General features: G+C 43.8%; 1 protein-coding gene across 2 annotated transcripts in view; it reads right to left on the bottom strand.

The window, feature by feature from the left end:
* spegb (striated muscle enriched protein kinase b) overlaps positions 1-21,963 on the bottom strand; it is a 128,370-nt gene that overhangs the window by 49,183 nt on the left and 57,224 nt on the right. For both annotated transcript variants that reach the window (XM_021596902.2, XM_036974099.1), the window contains 4 exons: positions 12,527-12,702; positions 7,149-7,409; positions 6,631-6,789; positions 5,957-6,146 (listed from right to left, as the gene is read on the bottom strand). In XM_021596902.2, coding sequence (XP_021452577.2) covers positions 5,957-6,146; positions 6,631-6,789; positions 7,149-7,409; positions 12,527-12,702 — 786 coding nt within the window. The remainder of the gene's footprint in view (positions 1-5,956; positions 6,147-6,630; positions 6,790-7,148; positions 7,410-12,526; positions 12,703-21,963) is intronic.

Below are 21,963 nucleotides of genomic sequence, written 5' to 3'. Positions count from 1 at the left end.
GACAGTTTTGGTGGGATTCAGTTCATTTGCATTGCAAAGAGAGACTTTTTAGTTAATTGTAATTCATCTGATCACTTTTCATAACATTCTGGAGTATATGCAAATTGACATCATACAAACTGAGGCAGCAGACTTTGTGAAAATTAATATTTGTGTCATTCTCAAAACTTTTGGCCATGACTGTACATTTAAACTCAGTTTTCCAAAATTCCTGACATGTAATCCTTGTAAAACTTCCCTGTATTAGGTCACTTAGGATCACCATTTTATTTTAAGAATGTGAAATGTCAGAATAATAGTAGAGAGAATTATTTCTTTCAGCTTTTATTTCTTTCATCACATTCCCAGTGTGTCAGAAGTTTACATACACTCAATTAGTATTTGGTAACATTGCCTTTAAATTATTTAACTTGGGTCAAACGTTTCGGGTAGCCTTCCACAAGCTTCCCACAATAAGTTGGATGAATTTTGGCCCATTCCTCCTGACAGAGCTGGTGTAACGGAGTCAGGTTTGTAGGCCTCCCTGCTCGCACACACTTTTTCAATTCTGCCCACTCATTTGCTATGGGATTGAGGTCAGGGATTTGTGATGGCCACTCCAATACCTTGACTTTGTTGTTCTTAAGCCATTTTTCCACAACTTTGGAAGTATGCTTGGGGTTATTGTCCATTTGGAAGACCCATTTGCGACCAAGATTTAACTTCCTGACTGACATCTGGAGATGTTGCTTCAATATATCCAGAGAATTTTACTACCTCATGTTGATCTATTTTGTGAAGTGCACCAATCCCTCCTGCAGAAAGGAACCCCAACAAAATGATGCTGCCACCCTTGTGCTTCATGGTTGGCAGGGTGTTCTTCGGCTTGCCAGCCTCCCTCCTTTTCCTCCAAACATAACGATGGTCATTATGGCCAAACAGTTCTATTTTTGTTTCATCAGACCAGAGGAAATTTCGCATAAAAGTATAATCTTTGCCCCCATGTGCAGTTGCAAACCTTAGTCTGGCTTTTTTATGCTGGCTTTGGAGCAGTGGCTTCTTCCTTGCTGAGCGGCCTTTCAGGTTATGTCGATATAGGACACATTTTAGGGTGGATGGAGATACTTTTGTACCCGTTTCCTCCAGCATCTTCACAAGGTCCTTTTTCTGTTGTTCAGTGATTGATTTGTACTTTTCGCACCAAAGTACGTTCATCTCTAGGAGACAGAACGCGTCTTCTTCCTGAGAGGTATGACGGCTGCGTGGACCCGTGGTGTTTAGACTTGCGTACTATTGTTTGTACAGATGAACATGGTACCTTCAGGTGTTTGGAAATTGCTCCCAAGGATGAACCAGACTTGTGGAGGTCTCCAATTTTTTTCTGAGGTCTTGGTTGATTTCTTTTGATTTTCCCATGATGTCAAGCAAAGAGGCGTTGAGTCTGAAGGTAGGCCTTGAAATACATCCACAGGTACACCTCCAATTGACTCAAATGATGTCCATTAGGCTATCAGCAGCTTCTAAAGCCATGACAACATTATCTGGAATTTTCCAAGCTGTCAGCAGGGGACTCTCCAGATTTTCCTGGTTGTAATATAACTGAAATAACTGTTTGATATACGGAACTAGGAAGTACTGAATTGAGTGATATGTGGGTTGTCATTTGTGTAAATAGGGGAGCTAATTTGTCCCAAAATGTTGAATAGAATTCCTATCCTGGTGTATTTCTACATGCGAATGTTTTAACAGCATTTAATATTTATTATTGGGTCATCTGTTTTTAGTAATTTTTTGTCTGCTGATAATTGCTTCAGAGTTGAGTTGAGTCTAAGAAGGCTATAGGATCCATCCAACTATTGTTAAATTCTGATTTATAGACATTTTCATAGAAGCTTTTAAAATGGTCATTAATCGTGTTGTTGTTTCATTACAGCTTTGAATCTTTATTTTTTTAAATGATTACTAGTTTAGCATGTATTCGTTTTGTGAGAGCTGCGAGATATTAACCAGGTTAATTTGCCACTAAGCAGTATGCATTATTTGAGTTTAACATGTAGTTAGTTGTTGGCTCTCTTCAAAAGTAAAAGATCGTATTCCTGCTTGAGTTCCGAAATTAAGTTAGGTTTTCTTCCTTACCTTGTAAATATTTTAGAAAGTGAGTTATTTTTCCTTTCATTTTAATTTCTGAATCAGATTTTTCAGAGTTTGAGATTATTATCCCCCTAATGTACGCCTTAAAGGCATCCCAAATGATATCCGGGGTCGGCACTTCTATGTCCGCTAGAGCGCATTCGGAAAGTATTCATACCCCTTGACTTTTTTCATATTTTGTTACGTCACAGCGTCATTCGAAAATGGAGAAAATAGTTTTTTCCCCCTCATCAACCAACACAAAATACCCCATAATGACAAATGAAAAAAGGTTTCTTATAATGTTTTGGCGAATTTAAATATACCAACAAAAAATGTTTTCTATTACATTTGCATAAGTATTCAAACCCTTTACTCAGTACTTTGTTGACACACCTTTGGCAGCGATTACAGCCTCAAGTATTCTTGGGTAGCGCTACAAGCTTGGCACACCTGTATTTGGCGAGTTTCTCCCATTCTGCTCTGCAGATCCTCTCAAGCTCTGTCAGGTTGGAAGGAGAGCGTCGCTGCACAGCTATTTCCAGGTCTCTCCAGAGATGTTTGATTGGGTTCAAGTCCGGGCTCTGGCTGGGCCACTCAAGGACATTCAGATACATTGTCCCGAAGCTAGTCTTGCATTATCTTGGCTGTGTGCTTAGGGTCATTGTCCTATTGGATGGTGAACCTTCTCTCCAGTCTGAGGTCCTGAGCGGTCTGGAGCAGGTTTTCATCAAGGATCTCTCTGTACTTTGCTCTGTTCATTTTTCTTTCGATCCTGGCTAGTCTCCCAGTTCCTGCCGATGAAAAACATCCCCATAGCATCATGCTGCCACTACCATGCTTCACTGTGGGGATGGTGTTCTCGGGGTGATAAGAGGTGTTGGGTTTATGCCAGACATAGCGTTTTCCTTGATGGCCAAAAAGCTCAATTTTTGTCTCATCTGACCTTCTTCCATATGTTTGGCAAGTCTCCAACATGACTTTTATGTGTTTGCTTATTTTTTCTTTAAGCAATGCCTTTTTTTCTGGCCAATCTTCCATAAAGCCCAGTTCTGTGGAGTGTACGGCTTAAAGTGGTCCTATGGACTCCAATTTCCACTGTGGGGCATTGCTGCTCCTTCAGGGTTATCTTTGGTCTCTTTGTTGCCTCTCTGATTAATGCCCTCCTTGCCTGGTCCGCGAGTTTTGGTGGGTGTCCCGCTCTTGGCAGGTTTGTTGTGGTGCCATATTCTTTCCATTTTTTAATAATGGATTTAATGGCACTCCGTGGGATGTTCAAACATTCAGATATTTTTTTAGAACCCAACCCTAATTTGTACTTCTCTACAACTTTGTCCCTGATCTGTTTGGAGAGCTCCTTGGGTCTTCGTATTGCCTCTTGCTTGGTGTTGCCTCTTGCTTAGTGGTGTTGCAGACTCTGGGCCATTTCAGAACAGTTGTATATATACTCATGTGACACTTAGATTGCACACAGTTGGACTTTATTTAACTAATTATGTGACTTCTGAAGGTAATTGGTTGCACCAGATCTTATTTAGGGGCTTCATATGCATGCACCACTTTTCCGTTTTAAATTTTTTATACTTTTTTTGGGACTATTTTGTTTATGTCCTTTACATGAAATCCAAATAAAAATCATTTTTAATTTAAAATAGGAAAAACGGCAAGGGGGATGAATACTTTTGCAAGGCACCGTATATGGAAAAATACATGTTTTCAAGTTTCAACCAATCGAAAGAAAGAACAATCGACTTTGGGTTGACCAATACCAGACCTAATGTACCATGCATTTCACTGGCATCAGCTATTTTTGGCATTACTTCCTAGAGAAGACCAGTTACTTGTGGACAATAGTCCAGATTGTTGTGTGAGGAGGGGGAAGGAATATTGTCTCAATTTATGATAACCAGGTCTATCGCTCCTCAAGACACTGGGCTCTCTTTCAACTGAAAAGGGTTTGCTACAGCCTGTTCAGGGCTTCATTAGCGCTTGTGAACTCCATTCTCTGTGTTCACTTCCATACCCACAGTACTGCCGGGAATTGGAGTTGAGACTTGACTCCTTTTTTTCTCCAGTGAATGTCTGATCAGAATGAATTGCTTGCGTTTTTTCTCAGTCTAGAAGACAGGTCCTGGAAGAATCGAATGGACCGGCCCTGGACCTTGATCTCATTGTCCCCATGTGCCGTCAGAATGTTGACTTTGGTCTGATTGTTCCATATCTTAAAAGGTTATCATGCAAGGGTATTTAGAGTTTTTCTCCTTCATGCCCACTCCTGGTCCTCTGGGGATACATCCATGCCAAGCTCCCTATCAGCTTAATCACGTAGATGGAAAGGTCCCCTGTTTTCCCTCATCTTCCGGTAGGGACAATATTCTCATATTATTTTGTCTCAATCTGTTTTCTAGCTGATCCAGTTAATCTTCTAAAGTTTGCACCATTGTTTCCAGAAGGTCCATTTTGTTGTCTTTTCATCCACACTCTGCCCTGTATATGCATATCTGGCATGATAGACTACTTTCCTTTCAAGCAAATCTACATTTTTAACAACAGATTGTTTGTTTTGGTGTTCATTCAGAGCATTTTAGTTATGTTTTCCTGGATTTCCTTCAGCTGTCCGTTGCTCTCATTTGCATCTAAAAGTTTGTATTTTTCTTTTCCTGTAAGGGAAGGTTTAAGTCTCAGTGTCGTTTTACTGAAGTGTCGTTTTACTGTTTCCCTTTTGTGTATAACTGACCACTCACTCTCTCCTGGTTGCTTGGGGATATATTTATTTATCGCTTTTAAAGGGTTAATATAAACCATGTTGTCTGGCTTCTACATATAATCACAGTTTAGACGGTACATCACTGAGCTACTATCTCCCCATGCATCCTAACAGTACGCACATGTAACTACATAGTAATGAAAATGGCACTTCACTTTACATTAAGTACATTGTAAATACATGTATATCCCATGTAATTAGAGAGTTTGTTGTTAAATATTGCTTAATTGTAAATACAATGTAACCCAAAGGGTTAAACTTAATCTTCTCCTGTCTGTTAATTTCTCCTGGTTAGCCTATTGTCTGCAAAGGTTGTTACATTGTACCCACATAATAATTATAGAGGTTACACCCTACTGGGTTTCACTTTACATTAAGTTGCTTGATCCTGAGTAGCTACATGAGAGTTACGAGTATATCCTATGTAAGTACATTGTTACATTACACTTGATTCGGTACGGCCTTTGAGCCATAACGGAGAATACCGTCGTGTTTGTGACCGTCTCATCTTTCCATAGCGGGTTCGGACGCTACAGACGATTTTGTCTCACAAACACCGCTCTCGCTCTGTCACCTTTGACCACAGATTTGGAAGTGCGGCATAAGCAGATGCGGTGGATTTAGATGTAGCCTATGAACAAAAAAACATCTCTACCTTAAACGGGCAGATTTTTATGGGGAATTTTGTATTATGGTAATTTGATTTTGTGGGGGCTCGGCCATCGACCTTAGGGGATTAATAACATCAGTAGTTACAACTGTGGAGTAACCAACAACTGAATGTGTAATTACACATTCCTTCTTCCAATTGTGTAATAACTGATTCCTCAACAACCCTATTACCATGTAATTACATAGTAAAAACCTAAGTAACTACTATATCGTTAACACAGTTATTACTGTGTTAGTTACATAGTAATAGGGACAACTTAATGTAAAGTGTTAGTGCATTTTTAAACTTTGATACACCACAAGTTTGCATTTCCTGCATTGCAGGACAATTCTCAGCAACAAAAGAGTGATCAAATTAAGATCCTAAATCTGTATGGTGAGGACTGTAGATGGTAAGTGTGTTCCTACATTTGAGATGAGATAGCAGGTCTGGGCTCCTGGACATAGAGCTCAGCGGAGCTCTCGGCGTCGCCATGTGGATTGCGAGCGATGACCGTGTAAAAGCCCTCGTCCTCATTGGTGACATGAGAGATGATGAGGGAGTGACGACCTCCCTCTTGTAAGATGCGCACATCATCGCTCTCTACCAGTGTATGGTCTGAGGAGAGAAGAGGACATACAGACATCATCTCCATAGTGATTTAATTTGCAAAACCTTCAAATTGTACACGCTGCAAACAAATATAACATTAGTAATGTAACAATGTGCACCTGCACTGTCAATGTAGATGTAAATATACGGGTTCATACATGATTACATTGACCCTGAACAACCGTGTAAACTACTGTATGCTCTTGAATAGCAATAAGAGCTAATTTGGTGGTAAACTAGCCTGGTCCCAAATCTGTGTTGTGCTGTATATTTATATCTACATTGACAGTGCAGGTACACATTGTTACATAGTAATTTTTACTTTTATACTTGTTTGCAGTGTGCACAATTATATGGTTTTGCCAATAAAATCACTATGGAGACAATGGCTGTTTGTCCTCCTATGGTTATTGTCATGTTTGGCTACATAGCACAAACAGATCTGGGACCAGGCTAGGGGAACATAATGAACATAGTGAACATCTCCTACCGAAATGTCCCCAGCTGACTCTGGGAGGTGGTGTTCCGCTGACCTTGCAGTCAAAGCGGGCGTTACGGCCCTCGATCACCTCTAAGACGTCCAGTTTACGGGTGAATAGGGGCTCGATGGAAGGAATGACTTTGAGTTGGCCACTCGAGGTCAGTTCCTCTAAAACGAAAGTAAAGACCAAAGTAAAGCAACAAACTTGAAAATGAAGTTGAAAAGGAAAAGAAAGCAAGAAAATGTACAATACCGGTTTATTAATTCAATGGTCATTCAACTTATTTCAAGAGTAACAATTTGATTCTGGGAAGTTGATGACTTGTTCTTAACTACACATTTATTCATCTATATAGTGTGTATGTATATTATCTAATGATATACCAAGATTAAAAGTGTGTTTAAAAAAGAGGAAACGTTTGGTTATTCTACCAACATGAATGAAAATGAAGAGCATGACTCTTCTTGCAAGACCCTAGAGATGAAGAGAACAAGTGAAGTGGGTGACAGTGCAGTTAAGAGTTCACCTTTGGCCGAGGTCAGTTTGCACGTATACATGCCGCTGTCATCCTCATGCACTGAGTTGAGGAGCAGCCTGCACCTCTTCCCATCAAAATGCATTTTGCAGTTGAGCAGAGCCGGCTGGATCAGCTTCCCATCTGCTAGCCAATCGACGTCCGTGTCCAGTGGTCCAATTACGTGGCACTCAAACATGACTGTCTCGCCGGCATCCGCCGTAATGTCCTTCACTGGACGGATGATGGCGAGGCCTGGCTCCACCGGGGGCACTATGGGATGCACAGGACAGGAGTTAATATTCTGTCAACCCTGTTTCATGTTCGTCATCTGTCAGTGTGCAGAGTTATATTTACCAAAGTATTTAAAATATCACCTGCGTTTTCAAAGCGGGGGAATAATACGTCATGCATTTTAGTCTTATAAGGCATGATAGTCAATGATCTATATAACATTATAAAGGATGTTGTAATGAATGACATGAGTTTATAGCTTATATTAACAATTTGCACAAGAACTCACTACTGTAATGGTCCATGTTACAAAGTGGCTCAGTGACTCGTGTTTGCATCTCAATGTGAAAAAAAACTGTTTGCATGTTCTTCACAAAGAGGGCAACAGATGCTACTCAACCAGAAATCTATGTGTCAGGGGAGAAGCTCCAGGTGGTATCTGATTTTAAGTACCTTGGCATCATAATTGATTCCAACCTCTCTTTTAAAAAGCATGTGAAAAAGGTCATTCAGATAACCAAATTCAACCTAGCTAATTTCCGATTTATACGAAATTGTTTGACTACAGAGGTAGCAAAACTGTACTTCAGATCTATAATACTCCCCCACTTCACATACTGCTTGACTAGTTGGGCCCAAGCTTGCTGTACAACATTAAAACCTATTCAGTCTGTCTACAAACAGGCTCTCAAAGTGCTTGATAGGAAGCCCAATAGCCATCATCACTGTTACATCCTCAGAAAGCATGAGCTCCTGAGTTGGGAAAATCTTGTGCAATACACCGGCGCATGTCTTGTATTCAAGATCCTAAGTGGCCTGGCTCCCCCTCCACTCAGTATTTTTGTTAAACAGAAAACTCAAACATATGGCAGCAGATCCAGAAGGTCTGCCGTGAGAGGTGACTGTATCAGCACCTTTAGTAAATCCGCGTTCTCTGTGAGAGCTTCCCATGTCTGGAATACACTGCCTTCAGACACACATTTTTATTTATTTTACCTTTCTTTAACTAGGCAAGTCAGTTAAGAACAAATTCTTATTTTCAATAATGGCCTAGGAACAGTGGATTAACTGCCTGTTCAGGGGCAGAATGACAGATTTGTACCTTGTCAGCTCTAACCACTAGGCTACCCTGCCACCCAATGCACCACCTATCACACTTTCACAAAATGTATGAATACATGGCTAAAGGTCAATCAGATTTGTGATCATAATCCCTAGCTGTGTATTGCCGCTTTCCATGCTGTCTGTAGCTTGTGAGGTGTGGAAACACTTGTTGCTTTTATGAATTTTGTCTTGATGCTTTTTGTTCTATGTTGCTCTGTCTGTATGCTACGTCTTACTTGTCCTATGTTGCTCTGTCTGTATGCTATGTCTTGCTTGTCCTATGTTGCTCTGCGTGTGCTCACTGCTCAATGATGGTCTATATTGTCATTGTTTTTAATAACCTGCCCAGGGACTAAGGGTTGAAAATTAGCCGGCTGGCTAAAACCGGCACTTTTACTGAAACGTTGATTATTGTGCACTGTCCCTGTAAAAATAAAATAAACTCAAACTACACATATTAATATGTTTATAGTCAGTGTTATAACATTATAAGTGCATCATAATGCATGACAATCAACGTTATAAGGCATTGTATGTAGTTGAAGTCGGAAGTTTAAATACACCTTAGCCAAATACATTTAAACTCAGCGTTTCACAATTCCTGACATATAATCCTAGTAAAAATTCCCTCTCTTAGATCAGTTACGATCACCACTTTATTATACGAATGTGAAATGTCAGAATAATAGTAGAGAGAATTATTTCTTTCAGCTTTTATTTCTTTCATTACATTCCCAGTGGGTCAGAAGTTTACATGCACTCAATTAGTATTTGGTAGCATTGCCTTTAAATTGTTTAACTTGGGTCAAACGTTTCGGGTAGCCTACCACAAGCTTCCCATTATAAGTTGGGTGAATTTTGGCCCATTCCTTCTGATAGAGCTGGTGTAACTGAGTCAGGTTTGTAGGCCTCTTTGCTCGCACACGCTTTTTCAGTTCTGCCCACACATTTTCTATGGGATTGAGGTCAAGGCTTTGTGAAGGACACTCCAACTTTGTTGTCCTTAAGCCATTTTGCCACAACTTTGGAAGAGTGCTTTGGGTCATTGTCCATTTGGAAGACGCATTTGAGACCAAGCTTTAACTTCTTGACTGATGTTTTGAGATGTTGCTTCAATATATCCACATAATTTTCCCTACCTCATGATGCCATCTATTTTGTGAAGCGCACCAGTCCCTCTTGCAGCAAAGCACCCCCAAAACATGATGCTGCCATCCCCGTGCTTCATCCTTGATGAGCGGCCTTTCAGGTAACGTCAATATAGCACTCGTTTTACTGTGGATATAGATAATTTTGTACAGGTTTCCTCCAGCATCTCACAAGGTCCTTTGCTGTTGTTCTGGGATTGATTTGCACTTTTCGCACCAAAGTACGTTTATCTCTAGGAGCTGAGTGGTCCCATGGTGTTTAGACTTGCTTACTATTGTTTGTACAGATGATCGTGGTACCTTCAGGCATTTGGAAATTGCTCCCAAGGATGAACGAGACTTGTAGAGGTCTACAATTATTTTCTGAGGTCTTGGCTGATTTCTTTTGATTTTCTCAAGCAAAGAGGCACTGAGTTTGAAGGTAGGCCTTGAAATACACCCACAGTTACATTCCACTACATCACCGGATTCCTGCCGCAAGCTCTAGACCATTACACCTGATCTTCGCAGTTAGCTAGTTGCTATTGTGGCTAAAGCCCTTGTCCAGAAGCATGCACCAGTTATCCCCTAGCTAGGCCCATCTCCCAGCTAGCAAACAAAGTACACCAACCACAACACTTCTCTTGCCAATTGGAAAGGACCCTTTGTCGACACAGAGCCCCGCCCATCCATCACGGGGCTCCAGCAGCTGGTCTGCTGACTTAACTCGGCTAATGTGCTCTGAACCGGCCTCTGCGTCGTGGATGTTTGGTGATGATCCATCTGCTAGCCCTGGCCTGCTAGCTCCCTGAACGCCGTGTCTCCCGCTCGCTCAACGTAGTAATCGACTACTGAACTGTTCCCTGTTTCATCTAGTGCTGCTCATTGGACCCTATGATCACTCGGCTACACAGCCGATGCCTGCTGGACTGTCCAGTCACACAAACTGGAACCCCCAACAGTAGCTAGCCATCTAACTAGCTACTAGCTAGTAGTCAGGTATCCACTGTTAGCGGTCATCTGCTAACCTTAGCCTGGTCAACTCCTGCCAGTTTGCCCAGTGCAATTCAAACCAGAGCATATTGGACTGCTTTTTACCCACCAAATCTCCATATTTATGGATTCCTACTGCAAGCTCTGAACCTCTTCACCTGGATCAGCGCAGCTAGCTGGCTGCTATCCGAGTGGCTGTTCCTGGCTAAAGTCCTGAAGCAAGCATCAGTTAGCCGGGAACTAGCCTCGTGCTAGGCCCATCTCCCGGCTAGATGAAGAGGTCCCTCAGCAACTCATTGGGCTACAATACCTATACCTAATACCTATAATACCTTGCCAATTGGCCTGGACCCTTTTACTGCCGACACGGAGCCCCGCCGATCCATCACAACTGGTCTACCGACATAATCTGCCCAAGGGGGTTTCAACAGGCTCCTCCGCCGTGACAAACCCTGAAGGCCCAACCGCTAGCCTGCTAGCAGCGGCTCGCTCGCTGTCTCGACCATATCGGACAATTAGCTGAAGAGGTCCATCAGCCAATTTCTTGGGCTACAATACCTATTTTGCCAATTGGCCTGGACCCTTTTACTGCCGACACGGAGCCCCGCCAATCCATCACGACTGGTCTACCGACATAATCTGCCCAAGGGGGTTTCAACAGGCTCCTCCGCCGTGACAAACCCTGAAGGCCCAACCGCTAGCCTGCTAGCAGCGGCTCGCTCGCTGTCTCGACCATATCGGACAATTAGCTGAAGAGGTCCATCAGCCAATTTCTTGGGCTACAATACCTATTTTGCTAATTGGCCTGGACCCTTTTACTGCCTACACGGAGCACTGCTGATCCGTGTAGTAACTGCTGTTACTGTCCAAGGGGGCTGGCTACAACAGACAATTCCATCGCGAAATTTATAACATTTTTGACATGCGTTTTTCTGGATTTTTTTGTTGTTATTCTGTCTATCACTGTTCAAATAAACCTACTATTAAAATTATAGACTGATCATTTCTTTATCTGTGAGCAAACGTACAAAATCAACATACTTTTTTCCCTCACTGTATCTCCCTCACTAACTTCAAGCATCAGCTGTCAGAGCAGCTCACAGATCATTGCACCTGTACATAGCCCATCTGTAAATAGCCCATCCAACTACCTCATCCCCATATTGTTATTCATTTTTTTTACTCCTTTGCACCCCAGTATATCGACTTGCACATTCATCTTCTGCACACCAATCGCTCGAGTGTTAATTGCTAAATTGTAATTACTTCGCCACTACGGCCTATTTATTGCCTTACCTCCCTAATCTTACCTAATTTGCACACACTGTATATAGATTCTTTCCTATTGTGTTATTGACTCTACATTTGTTTATTCCATGTGTAACTCTGTGTTGTTGTCATTGTCGCACTGCTTTGCTTTATCTTGCCCAGGTCACAGTTATAAATGAGAACTTGGCCTAACTGGTTATATAAAGGTGAAATAAATGAATAAAAAACACATCCAATTGACTGAAATTATGTCAATTAGCCTAAACAGAAGCTTCTAAAGCTATGACATCATTTTCTGGAATCTTCCAAGCTGTTTAAAGGCACAGTCAATTTAGTGTATGTAGACTTCTGACCCACTGGAATTGTGATACAGTGAATTATAAGGGAAATAATCTGTCTGTAAGCAACTGTTGGAAAAATTACTTGTGTCATGCATAAAGTAGATGTCCTAACCAACTTGCCAAAACTATAGTTTGATAACAAGAAACTTATGGAGTGGTGGAAAAACAAGTTTTAATGACTCCAACCTAAGTGTATGTAAACTTCCTACTTCAACTGTACATACAGTAGCTCACACAAATTGTTATCCAATGTTATGTATTATTTGATTGGCTTACAGAAAAGAGAGGAATTTGAAATAGAAAAAACAACCAATTACTGTACCTTTCACTTCCAGTTTGCATTCACATTGCTTTGTTCCATACTCGTTGATGATCTTGCAGGTGTACACTCCTGTGTCCAACTTCTGGGGTGAGTTGATGGTCATTTCAAAAGTGCCGTCCTCAGTCTCACGCACAGTGTGGCGCAAGTCTGTTTTTATCGTCATCCTGTCCCTCAGCCTGAACCAAGGGAGAGTTCTATATTTAGAAATGTTTCCAGATGTATTACAATGTACTGTGAACTACAGTATATTGGTTTCATAAAGATATCAGAAACCTAGCAACCATTGTCTTGCCAATGTGAACCATGACAACGTGGAGCATGCACAAAACACTAATGACAAGATATGTGTGACTAGTGTTTTTCAATATTAACAATATCCCGTATATGTTACGTTAGGCTTAAAGTGGAACTGACAGCGTTTTAACTACTTTTCACATATGAAACAAAAAGACAATCATAATATCAGTCAAAAATATAAAATTCCCAGTTTATGCTTAAAAAACAACTTGATAAGAGGTTTTGAAAATAGCTTCTATTTGACTCAAAATTCCATGACGTACAGTAATAGATTGTTGACAGAATAGATGTTCAATGCAAGATTATCATAATTCAGCAATAATAATATAATTTACATTTCTTGGTAGTCCAAAAAATATTGCTATCAAGTTGTAAATCACAGCTGGCTAGTAGATTGTTTGCTGCCGCCACCCATTCGGGATGCACTGTTTCAGTTTCAATGACTAAATATTTAGAAAAAAAATACTGTAAGACTAAAAATGTCAATTACAATCAAACTAGCAAGGGCAATGATCACAAGTTAGTCATTACGTGGCTAATGGGCTAGTGCATGTGTCTAACACAAGACTTAAAGGCCGAATAGGAAACACAAGCACGCAGCAGGGGGAAAGTGTACAGACACATGCCACATTCTGTTACGCGGAGTGAAACAGGGGAACCCAAGAACAGACTCAGAAGAAGAAACTGTGATAAAGTAACCAAGTTATTTATTGGAACACAGGGGGAAGATGGAGTCCAGGTCAGGGGAAGCTCAGGCGGGTTGCTGGAGATCAGGTGCTGAGGCTGAGGCTGGAGTGAGAGGGGTTGAGACAGGGTAAGCAGGTCCAGGGAGAATCCAAGGGAGTAGTAGAGTGGGGGATCCAGGACAGAGTAACAGGATGACAAGACGTGGAACAGGAGACAAAGACCAGAGTCAGAGCAGGCAGAACTGTAGCGGATAGGAAAACAGCATCAGGCAGGGAAACAGAAGGATTGGGCGGCACCCAGCGTATCATTCCCAGTCCACCAGGTACTGCCAGCTGCGACCCCGACGGTGCACATCCAAAAGCCGCCAGACGGTATGAGTCGAGGGGCTGGAGGAGCTGCTGCAAGAGGAGACATGGGACTGGAGCAGACAGGTTTAATCAGGGACACATGGAAGGTGGGGTGGATCATAAGTGAGCCTGAGAGTTTCAGGTGCACAGCAGAGGGGTTAATGACACGGTCGATTTCAAAGGGACCAATGAAGCGGGGGGAAAGTTTCTTCGATGCTACCTTTAAAGGCAGGACCTTCGATGAGAGCCAAACCTTTTGACCCTGGGTATAGACTGGAGCTGAGGCCCAGCGACGGTTGGCTTGAGACAGGGTCCTCAGCCCTTCCTCCAGGTACGGTGACAACAGCGCAGATGGTCCTGGACAGAGGGAACCGCAAACTCAACCTCTTGGGCGGGGAACAAGGGAGGGTTGGTAATCCAGAGCACACTCGAACAGTGATATTACCTGATATTACGGTGGTGAGAATGTTGTGGGCATATTCAACCCAGGGTAGCTGAGCGCTCCAGGAGGTTTGGCAGAGGGTTGGCAGAGGTCACGCAGCGTAGGGCAGTCTCCATCTCTTGGTTGGCCCGTTCGGTCTGGCCGTTGGTCAGGGGGTGATATCAATAAGAAACTCACATTGATACCAAGAGCTGAACAGACGGATCTCCATACCTGGGAGGTAAACTGGGGTACTCTATCGGAAACAATGTCAGTGGGGATGCATGTAGACGAAATACATGGGAAACTAACAGGTCCCCAGTCTCTCTGGAGGACGGTAGCTTGGAGAGGGGAATGAAGTGAGCCATTTAGGAAAACCTGTCAATAACAGTGAGGATGACAGAGTTACCGTTAGATGGGGGAAGGCCAGTGACGAAGTCCAGAGCTATGTGTTACCAGGGGCGACTGGGTAAAGGAAGAGGGCGGAGCAGACTGGAAGTGGGTTTAGTGCAGGTTTTGTTCTGGGCACAAACCATACAGGCTGAGACACACTCCCAGACATCTCTCTCCATGGTGGGACACCAAAAGCGCTGATGCAGGAAGGCGACGGTCCGGTTCATACCAGGGTGACAGGTGAGGTGGGTAGAATGGCACCACTGAAGAACATCAGAGTGAACATAATCTGGAACAAACAGAGCATTAGTAGGATCGTTACCAGGGTCAGCCTGGTTCTGCTGAGCCTGGAGGATAAGGGACTCGATCTCCCAGGTGACGACGGCAACGATGCAGGTGGATGGCACAATGGCTTCTGGCTTGGTACCCGTGTTGTCGGTGGTGAACTGGCGAGAGAGGGCATCAGGCTTGGTTATCTTCGAACCAGGGCGATAAGTGAGTATGAAATTGAATCTACCGAAGAACAAGTTCCACCTGGCTTGCCGGGAGGTCAGACGTTTGACGGTCGGGATGTAGAACAGGTTTTAATGGTCAGTCAGTGAGACCGTTCCTCCAGAGCCAGCTTAACTGCCAGGAGTTCCTGGTTACCGATGTTAAAGTTCCTCTCTGCAGGTGAGAGCTTACGGGAAAAGAATGCACATGGGTGGAACATCTGATCAGAAGGATGACGTTGTGACAGAAGAGCACCTACCTCGGTGTCAGTGGCGTCCACCTCCAAGATTAACTGGAGTTCTGGGTCAGGCTGAGTAAGGACCGGAGCGGAGGTGAAGTGACGCTTGAGTTCCAGGAAAGCTGCCTGCCTCAGGCGTCCAGTGGAACGGAGTGGAGTTGAGAGTGGTGAGAGGTGCTGCTAGACGGCTGTAGCTACGGATGAAACATCTGTAAAAATGTGCAAACCCCAGGAAACGCTGTAGCTGCTTTAGGTTGGAGGACGCAGGCCACTCGGTCACTGCCATGACCATGGCAGGGTCCATAAGTAACTGTCCCTGTGCAATAATATAACCCAGGAAAGACACTGTGGCAGCATGGAACTCCCATTTTTCAGCTTTAACAAAAAGCTTGTTCCACTCGTCCCCCTCTCTTATGAGGACAAGGTGGTAGGCATTCCGGTCGAATTTGGTAAACACCGTGGCACCATGGAGGGGGCAAAAGCAGAGCTGATGAGTGGCAAGGGGTACTTCTTAACAGTGATATTATTCAGCCCACGGAAGTCCATGCATTGCCTCAGTGACCCATCCTTCTTCTTCACAAAGAAAAACCCAGTACCCACCGGGGAGGAAGATGGCTTGATAAGTCCTGCAGCCAGAGAATCCTGGATGTAACTCTCCATAGCCTCTTGCTCGGGACGAGAGAGGGTAAACAACCGGCTACTGGGGAGAGGAGCTCCAAGCTGGAGGTCAATGGCGCAGTCGTACGGCCGATGAGGTGGTAGCAACAGGGCGTGGTGCTTGCTGAACACAAGAGCTAGATTGTGATACTCGGGAGGAACTGATGACAGGTCTGGAGGTTCTGGAATGAACTGAGGCACAGACAAGGCAGGGGGAAAGGCAGAATGTAAACAATTATAGTGACAAAATTAATCCCAATTTGTTACCTTTCCGGTGGTCCAGTCAATCTGTGGGTTGTGTGGCTTTAACCATGGCTGGCCAAGAACTAGGGGAGAGTAAGGACAGTCAATTATGTGGAAACTGATATTTTCTTGGTGATTTCCAGAAAGACGCAGGATGATAGGGACGGTTCTCTCACAGACACGAGTGAGGAGCTTTCCATTGAGAGCATTGGCATCAAGAAGTGAATCGAGTGGAACAGTGTCCAGGCCCAACTGGGTAACGACACCTCGGTCCAGGAAGCTCTCGTCGGCGCCCGAATCGATGAGAAAAGACAGAGGAAAAGCCTGGCTCCGCAACACAAGGTTGCCTTCAAGCAGGGGTCTGGGGGAAGATGGGCAGGCAATTTGGCTCAACAGTATATCCCCACTACTGCTGATCCCCCTCTTTTGCTGGACACAGGGAACAAGTGGAGACAAAGTGACCAACCTGGCCACAGTATAGGCAGCGCCTAGTGCAGATTCGTCTTTGCCTCTCCCACGGAGAGAGACGGGCCGCGGCCGAGCTGCATGGGTTCAGGATCTGGATGAGCCTGGGGATGGGATACAGTCGGAGAAGGAGAGCAAGGCAATGAAGCAGATGTTGTGGGACATGCAACCTTATCTACCGTCTCCCTCCAATGCTCACGGAGACGGTAGTCGATGCGGATAGCGAGAGAGATGAGTTCATCAAGTCTATCAGGCTCATCCCTGGACACCAACTCACTCTTGAGGGTCTCAGTGAGAGCGTTCCAGAATGCTCCCTGAAGGGCCTCCTCATTCCAGCCTCTCTCAAGGGCGAGGGTGCGAACCTCACATGTCATCTCAGCAACACTATGGGGGCCTTGACGGAGGTACAGATGTCGTTTAGCGGCATCTTTACCGCACACCGGGTGGTCAAATACTTTCTTCATCTCCTCCGTGAATCTGGAGTAGGAGATGTGGACTGTCTCTCCCACACCGCTGTGGTCCAGGAAGGGAAATATTGGCCTCTTCGCTAGCATAAGAGTGGGGCTGTTGCTCAAATACTAGTGAACATTGTACTAAAAGGCTCTGCAAGCTCCGAGGTTGCGCTCGGGAGTCTGAACAAATGGCTCTCGGGGCAGAGAAGAAGGACTTGGAACGGGTTTGAGCTCTGGGCAAAAAGTTCAACCCTGTAGGTCAGACAGACTCCGGTGAAAACTCCTTGATGTGTTCCAGAAGCTTTCAGGGCTTGGTCATGTTGCTCAAGCAGGGCGCCTTGGCCAGCGAGAGTCTGCTGGGTTCTTGGCCAGATTGTACTTTTGCGCGGAGTGGAACAGGGGAACCCAAGAGAAGACTCAGATGAGGAAACTGGGATGAAATAACCAAGGTATTTATTGGAACACAGGGGAAAATGGAATGCAGGTCAGGGGAAGCTCGGGAGGGTTGCTGGAGATCAGGTGCGGAGGCTGAGGCTGGGGTGAGAGGGTTTGAGAAAGGGGAGGCAGGTCCGGGGATTCAAGTAGTAGTAGTGGAGTGGGGGATCTAGGACAATGTAACAGTATGATGAGACGTGGGACAGGGACCAGAGTCAGAGCGGGCAGAACTGTAGCGGATAGGAAAACAGGCACAGCAGGGTAACAGGATCTGAATAGTAACAAAAGCTAGAAGCGTAGACTGACTGAGCAGAGATTACAATCTGGCAGTGTGGAAGTGGAAGGACTGAGTATTTGTAGAGGTCTTGATTATGGAACGGGTTGCAGCTAGTGTGGATCTGCTCTGACTCCAGCACAACTGTCTCCGTCCACACAATCACACACACACACACACACACACACAGAGAGAGAGAGAGAGGGAGAGTGAGATAGCACAGGGGAAGTGGCGGCAGGTCAAGGAGACACTGGATGGGCACTAGAGGGTGTGGCAGGAGCAGATGTGAGAGTCCTAGCTAGGATAATAAAATGTTGCTGTCAGGCTTTGGTTTTTAAAGCTTGACAATGAATAACAAAAAAACAAAACCTGCAACAAAACACAATGCAAAAACGAAACATATAGGCAACACTTGAGCAGGTCCTAGGTATGCTATTCAACTACAATATATTTTGAGTGCACCATGCAGAAATGTGTCATGTATTGTCATATTATGTCTTGTTCCTGTTCTTTCTCTTCACTCCGTCTCCCTCTGCTGGTCGTATTAGGTTACCTTCTCTTCCTCTCCTTCCCCCAGCTGCTCCTCATCTTCTCTAACTACCTCGTTCACCCTTTTCCCACCTGTTCCCTTTTTTCCCTCTGATTAGGTCTCTATTTCTCTCTCTGTTCCTGCTTCTGTCTTTGTCAGATTCTCGTTTGAGTTTCTCATGCCAGAACCAAACTATCGTCTCGTTTGCTTCACCCTTGTCCTGTCCTGTCGGAATCTGCCTGTTCATCTGATGCTACGTGTGATCAGGTACCTCTGTCCTCTACAACCCAGCTATTCTCCTCTGCTGCTAGAAGGGGATTCTAACCCAGCTATTCTCCTCTGCTGCTAGAAGGGGAACTCTTCTGTGATATTCAGAAGGACTTTATGTTTCATTTGTCGCCCTCTCTGCGGGTTGTTTATTTTGCCATCATATACATTTGAAGAGGATCTATGTCTTACCTGTGTTTTGACATTAAAGGACTCTGTTTTTGTTAAACTGCTTTTGGGTCCTCACTCACGTGCATAACAAAATGCATCTATGCAGTGCAAAAAAATGAAAAACATGTTTTAAGTTGAAATGTTACAACAACCTATACATTTTTGTTATTTGGAGTTATTTAATAATTTTTATTATGGTTGCAGCATATTATGCACATCTGCAAGCATAGCAGCAAAGGCTGGACAAATATTATTTGTCTCTTTTGTTTATCGCTGTGCACAAGAACACCAAGGTAACCTGCCTAAATTACTACCGACTCATTGCACTCATGAAGTGCTTTGAACAACACCATTAGACCCACTCCAATTTGCATACCAACCCAACAGATCCACAGATGACGCAATCTCTATTTCACTCCACACTGCCCTTTCCCACCTGGACAAAAGGAACACCTATGTGAGAATACTATTAATTGACTACAGCTCAGCGTTCAACAGCATAGTGTCCTCAAAGCTCATTACTAAGCTAAGGACCCTGGGACTAAACTATAGGTCGACCGATTAATCAGAAATCAGTATTTTTGGGCGCCGATATTTTTTATATTTTTTTTATAGCTTTATTAAACTAGGCAAGTCAGTTAAGAACACATTCTTATTTTCAATGACGCCCTAGGAACGGCTGGTTAACTGCCTTGTTCAGGGGCAGAACGACAGATTTTCACCTTGTCAGCTCGGGGGATCCAATATTGCAACCTTACAGTTAACTAGTCCAACGCTCTAACAACCTGCCTCTCATTGCACTCCATGAGGAGCCTGCCTGTTACGTGAATGCAGTATAAGCCAAGGTAAGTTGCTAGCTAGCATTAAATGTATCTTATAAAAAACAATCAATCAATCATAATCACCAGTTATAACACATGGTTGATGATATTACTCATTTATCTAGCGTGTCCTGCGTTGCATATAATCGATGCAACGCTGGGAGATGATTTAACAAAAGCGCATTTGCGAAAAAAGCAAAATCGTTGGACGACTGACTGTACCTAACCATAAACAACAATGCCTTTCTTAAAATCAATACACAGAAGTATATATTTTTAAACCTGCATATTTAGCTAAAATAAATCCAGGTTAGCAGGCAATATTAACCAGGTGAAATTGTCTCATTTCTCTTGTGTTCATTGCACGCAGAGTCAGGGTATATGCAACAGTTTGGGCAGCCTGGCTCATTGCGAACTAATTTGCCAGAATTTTACGTAATTATGACTTAGCATTGAAGGTTGTCTAATGTAACAGCAATATTTAGACTTAGGGATGCCACCCGTTAGATAAAACACCGAACGGTTCCGTATTTCACTGAAATAATAAACGTTTTGTTTTCTAAATGATAGTTTCCGGATTTGACCATATTAATGACCAAAGGCTCATATTTCTGTGTGTTATGTTAAAATTAAGTCTATGATTTGATAGAGCAGTCTGACTGAGCAATGGTAGGCAGCAGCAGGCTCGTAAGCATTCATTCAAACAGCACTTTTGTGCGTTTTGCCAGCAGCTCTTCACAAGCACAGCGCTGTTTATGACTGCAAGCCTAATGGCTAGTGTAACCTATGTGAAATGGCTAGCTAGTTAGCTGGGTGTGCGCTAATAGCGTTTCAAACGTCACTCGCTCTGAGCCTTGGAGTAGTTATTCCCCTTGCTCCGTGGCTTTTGTGGAGCGATGGGTAACGCTGCTTCGAGTGTGGCTGTTGTCGATGTGTTCCTGGTTCGAGCCCAGGTAGGGGCGAGGAGAGGGACGGAAGCTATACTGTTACACTGGCAATACTATAGTGCCTATAAGAACATCCAATAGTCAAATGTATATGAAATAGAAATGGTATAGAGAGAAATAGCCCAATAAATACTATATTAACTACAACCTAAAACCTCTTACCTTGGAATATTGAAGTCTCATGTTAAAAGGAACCACCAACTTTCATATGTTCTCATGTTCTGAGCAAGACACTTTTTTACATGGCACATATTGCCCTTTTACTTCTCCAACACATTGTTTTTGAATTATTTAAAACAAATTGAACAATTTTCATTATTTATTTGAGGCTAAATTGATTTTTATTGATGTATCCCATTAAGTTAAAATAAGTGTTCATTCAGTATTGTAGCAATTGTCATTATTTCAAATAAATCAATTTAAAAAATTGTCCGATTAATCGGAATCGGCTTTTTTGGTCCTCCAATAATCGGTATCGGTGTTGAAAAATCATAATCGGTCGACCTCTAGACTAAACACCTGCCTTTGTAACTGGATTCTGGAATTCCTGGCGGGCCGCGCCCAGGTGGTAAGGGTAGGTAACAACATCTGCCACGCTGATCCTCAACACAGGAGCCCCTCAGGGGTGCATGCTCAGTCCCCTCCTGTACTCCCTGTTCACCCATGACTGCATGGCCAAGCACGACTCCAACACCATCATTAAATTTGCCGACGACACAACAGTGGTAGGCCTGATCACCGACAACGATGAGACAGCCTATAGGGAGGAAGTCAGAGACCTGGCAGTGTGGTGTCAGGATAACAGCCTCTCCCTCAACGTGATCAAGAAAACGGAGATGATCGTGGACTACAGGAAAAGGAGGGCCGAGCACGCCCCCATTCTCATCGACGGGGCTGTAGCGGAGCAGGTTGAGAGCTTCAAGTTCCTTGGTGTCCACATCACCAACAAACTGTTATGGTCCAAACACATCAAGACAGTCATGAAAAAGGGCACGACAACGCCTATTCCCCCTCAGGAGACGGAAAATATTTGGCATGGGTCCTCAGATTCATGACCCGCCAAACCGCACCAATGTGTCGGAGGAAACATTGTTCAATTGACGACCGAATTCAGCCTGCAGACGCACTGGCCCCCACTAGGAGTTGTTAAAACGCAATGACGAAAGTAAAGCCCCCCCGGCCAAACCCTCCCCTAACCCGAACAACGCTGGGCCAATTGTGCCCCGCCCTATTGGTCTCCCGGTCACAGCCAGTTGTGACACAGCCTGGGATCGAACCTGGGTCTGTAGTGATGCCTCAAC

This window comes from Oncorhynchus mykiss, chromosome 3 (assembly GCF_013265735.2).
Source record: "Oncorhynchus mykiss isolate Arlee chromosome 3, USDA_OmykA_1.1, whole genome shotgun sequence".
NCBI lineage: Eukaryota > Metazoa > Chordata > Actinopteri > Salmoniformes > Salmonidae > Oncorhynchus > Oncorhynchus mykiss.
This window is presented reverse-complemented; position numbering and strand designations above follow the sequence as displayed.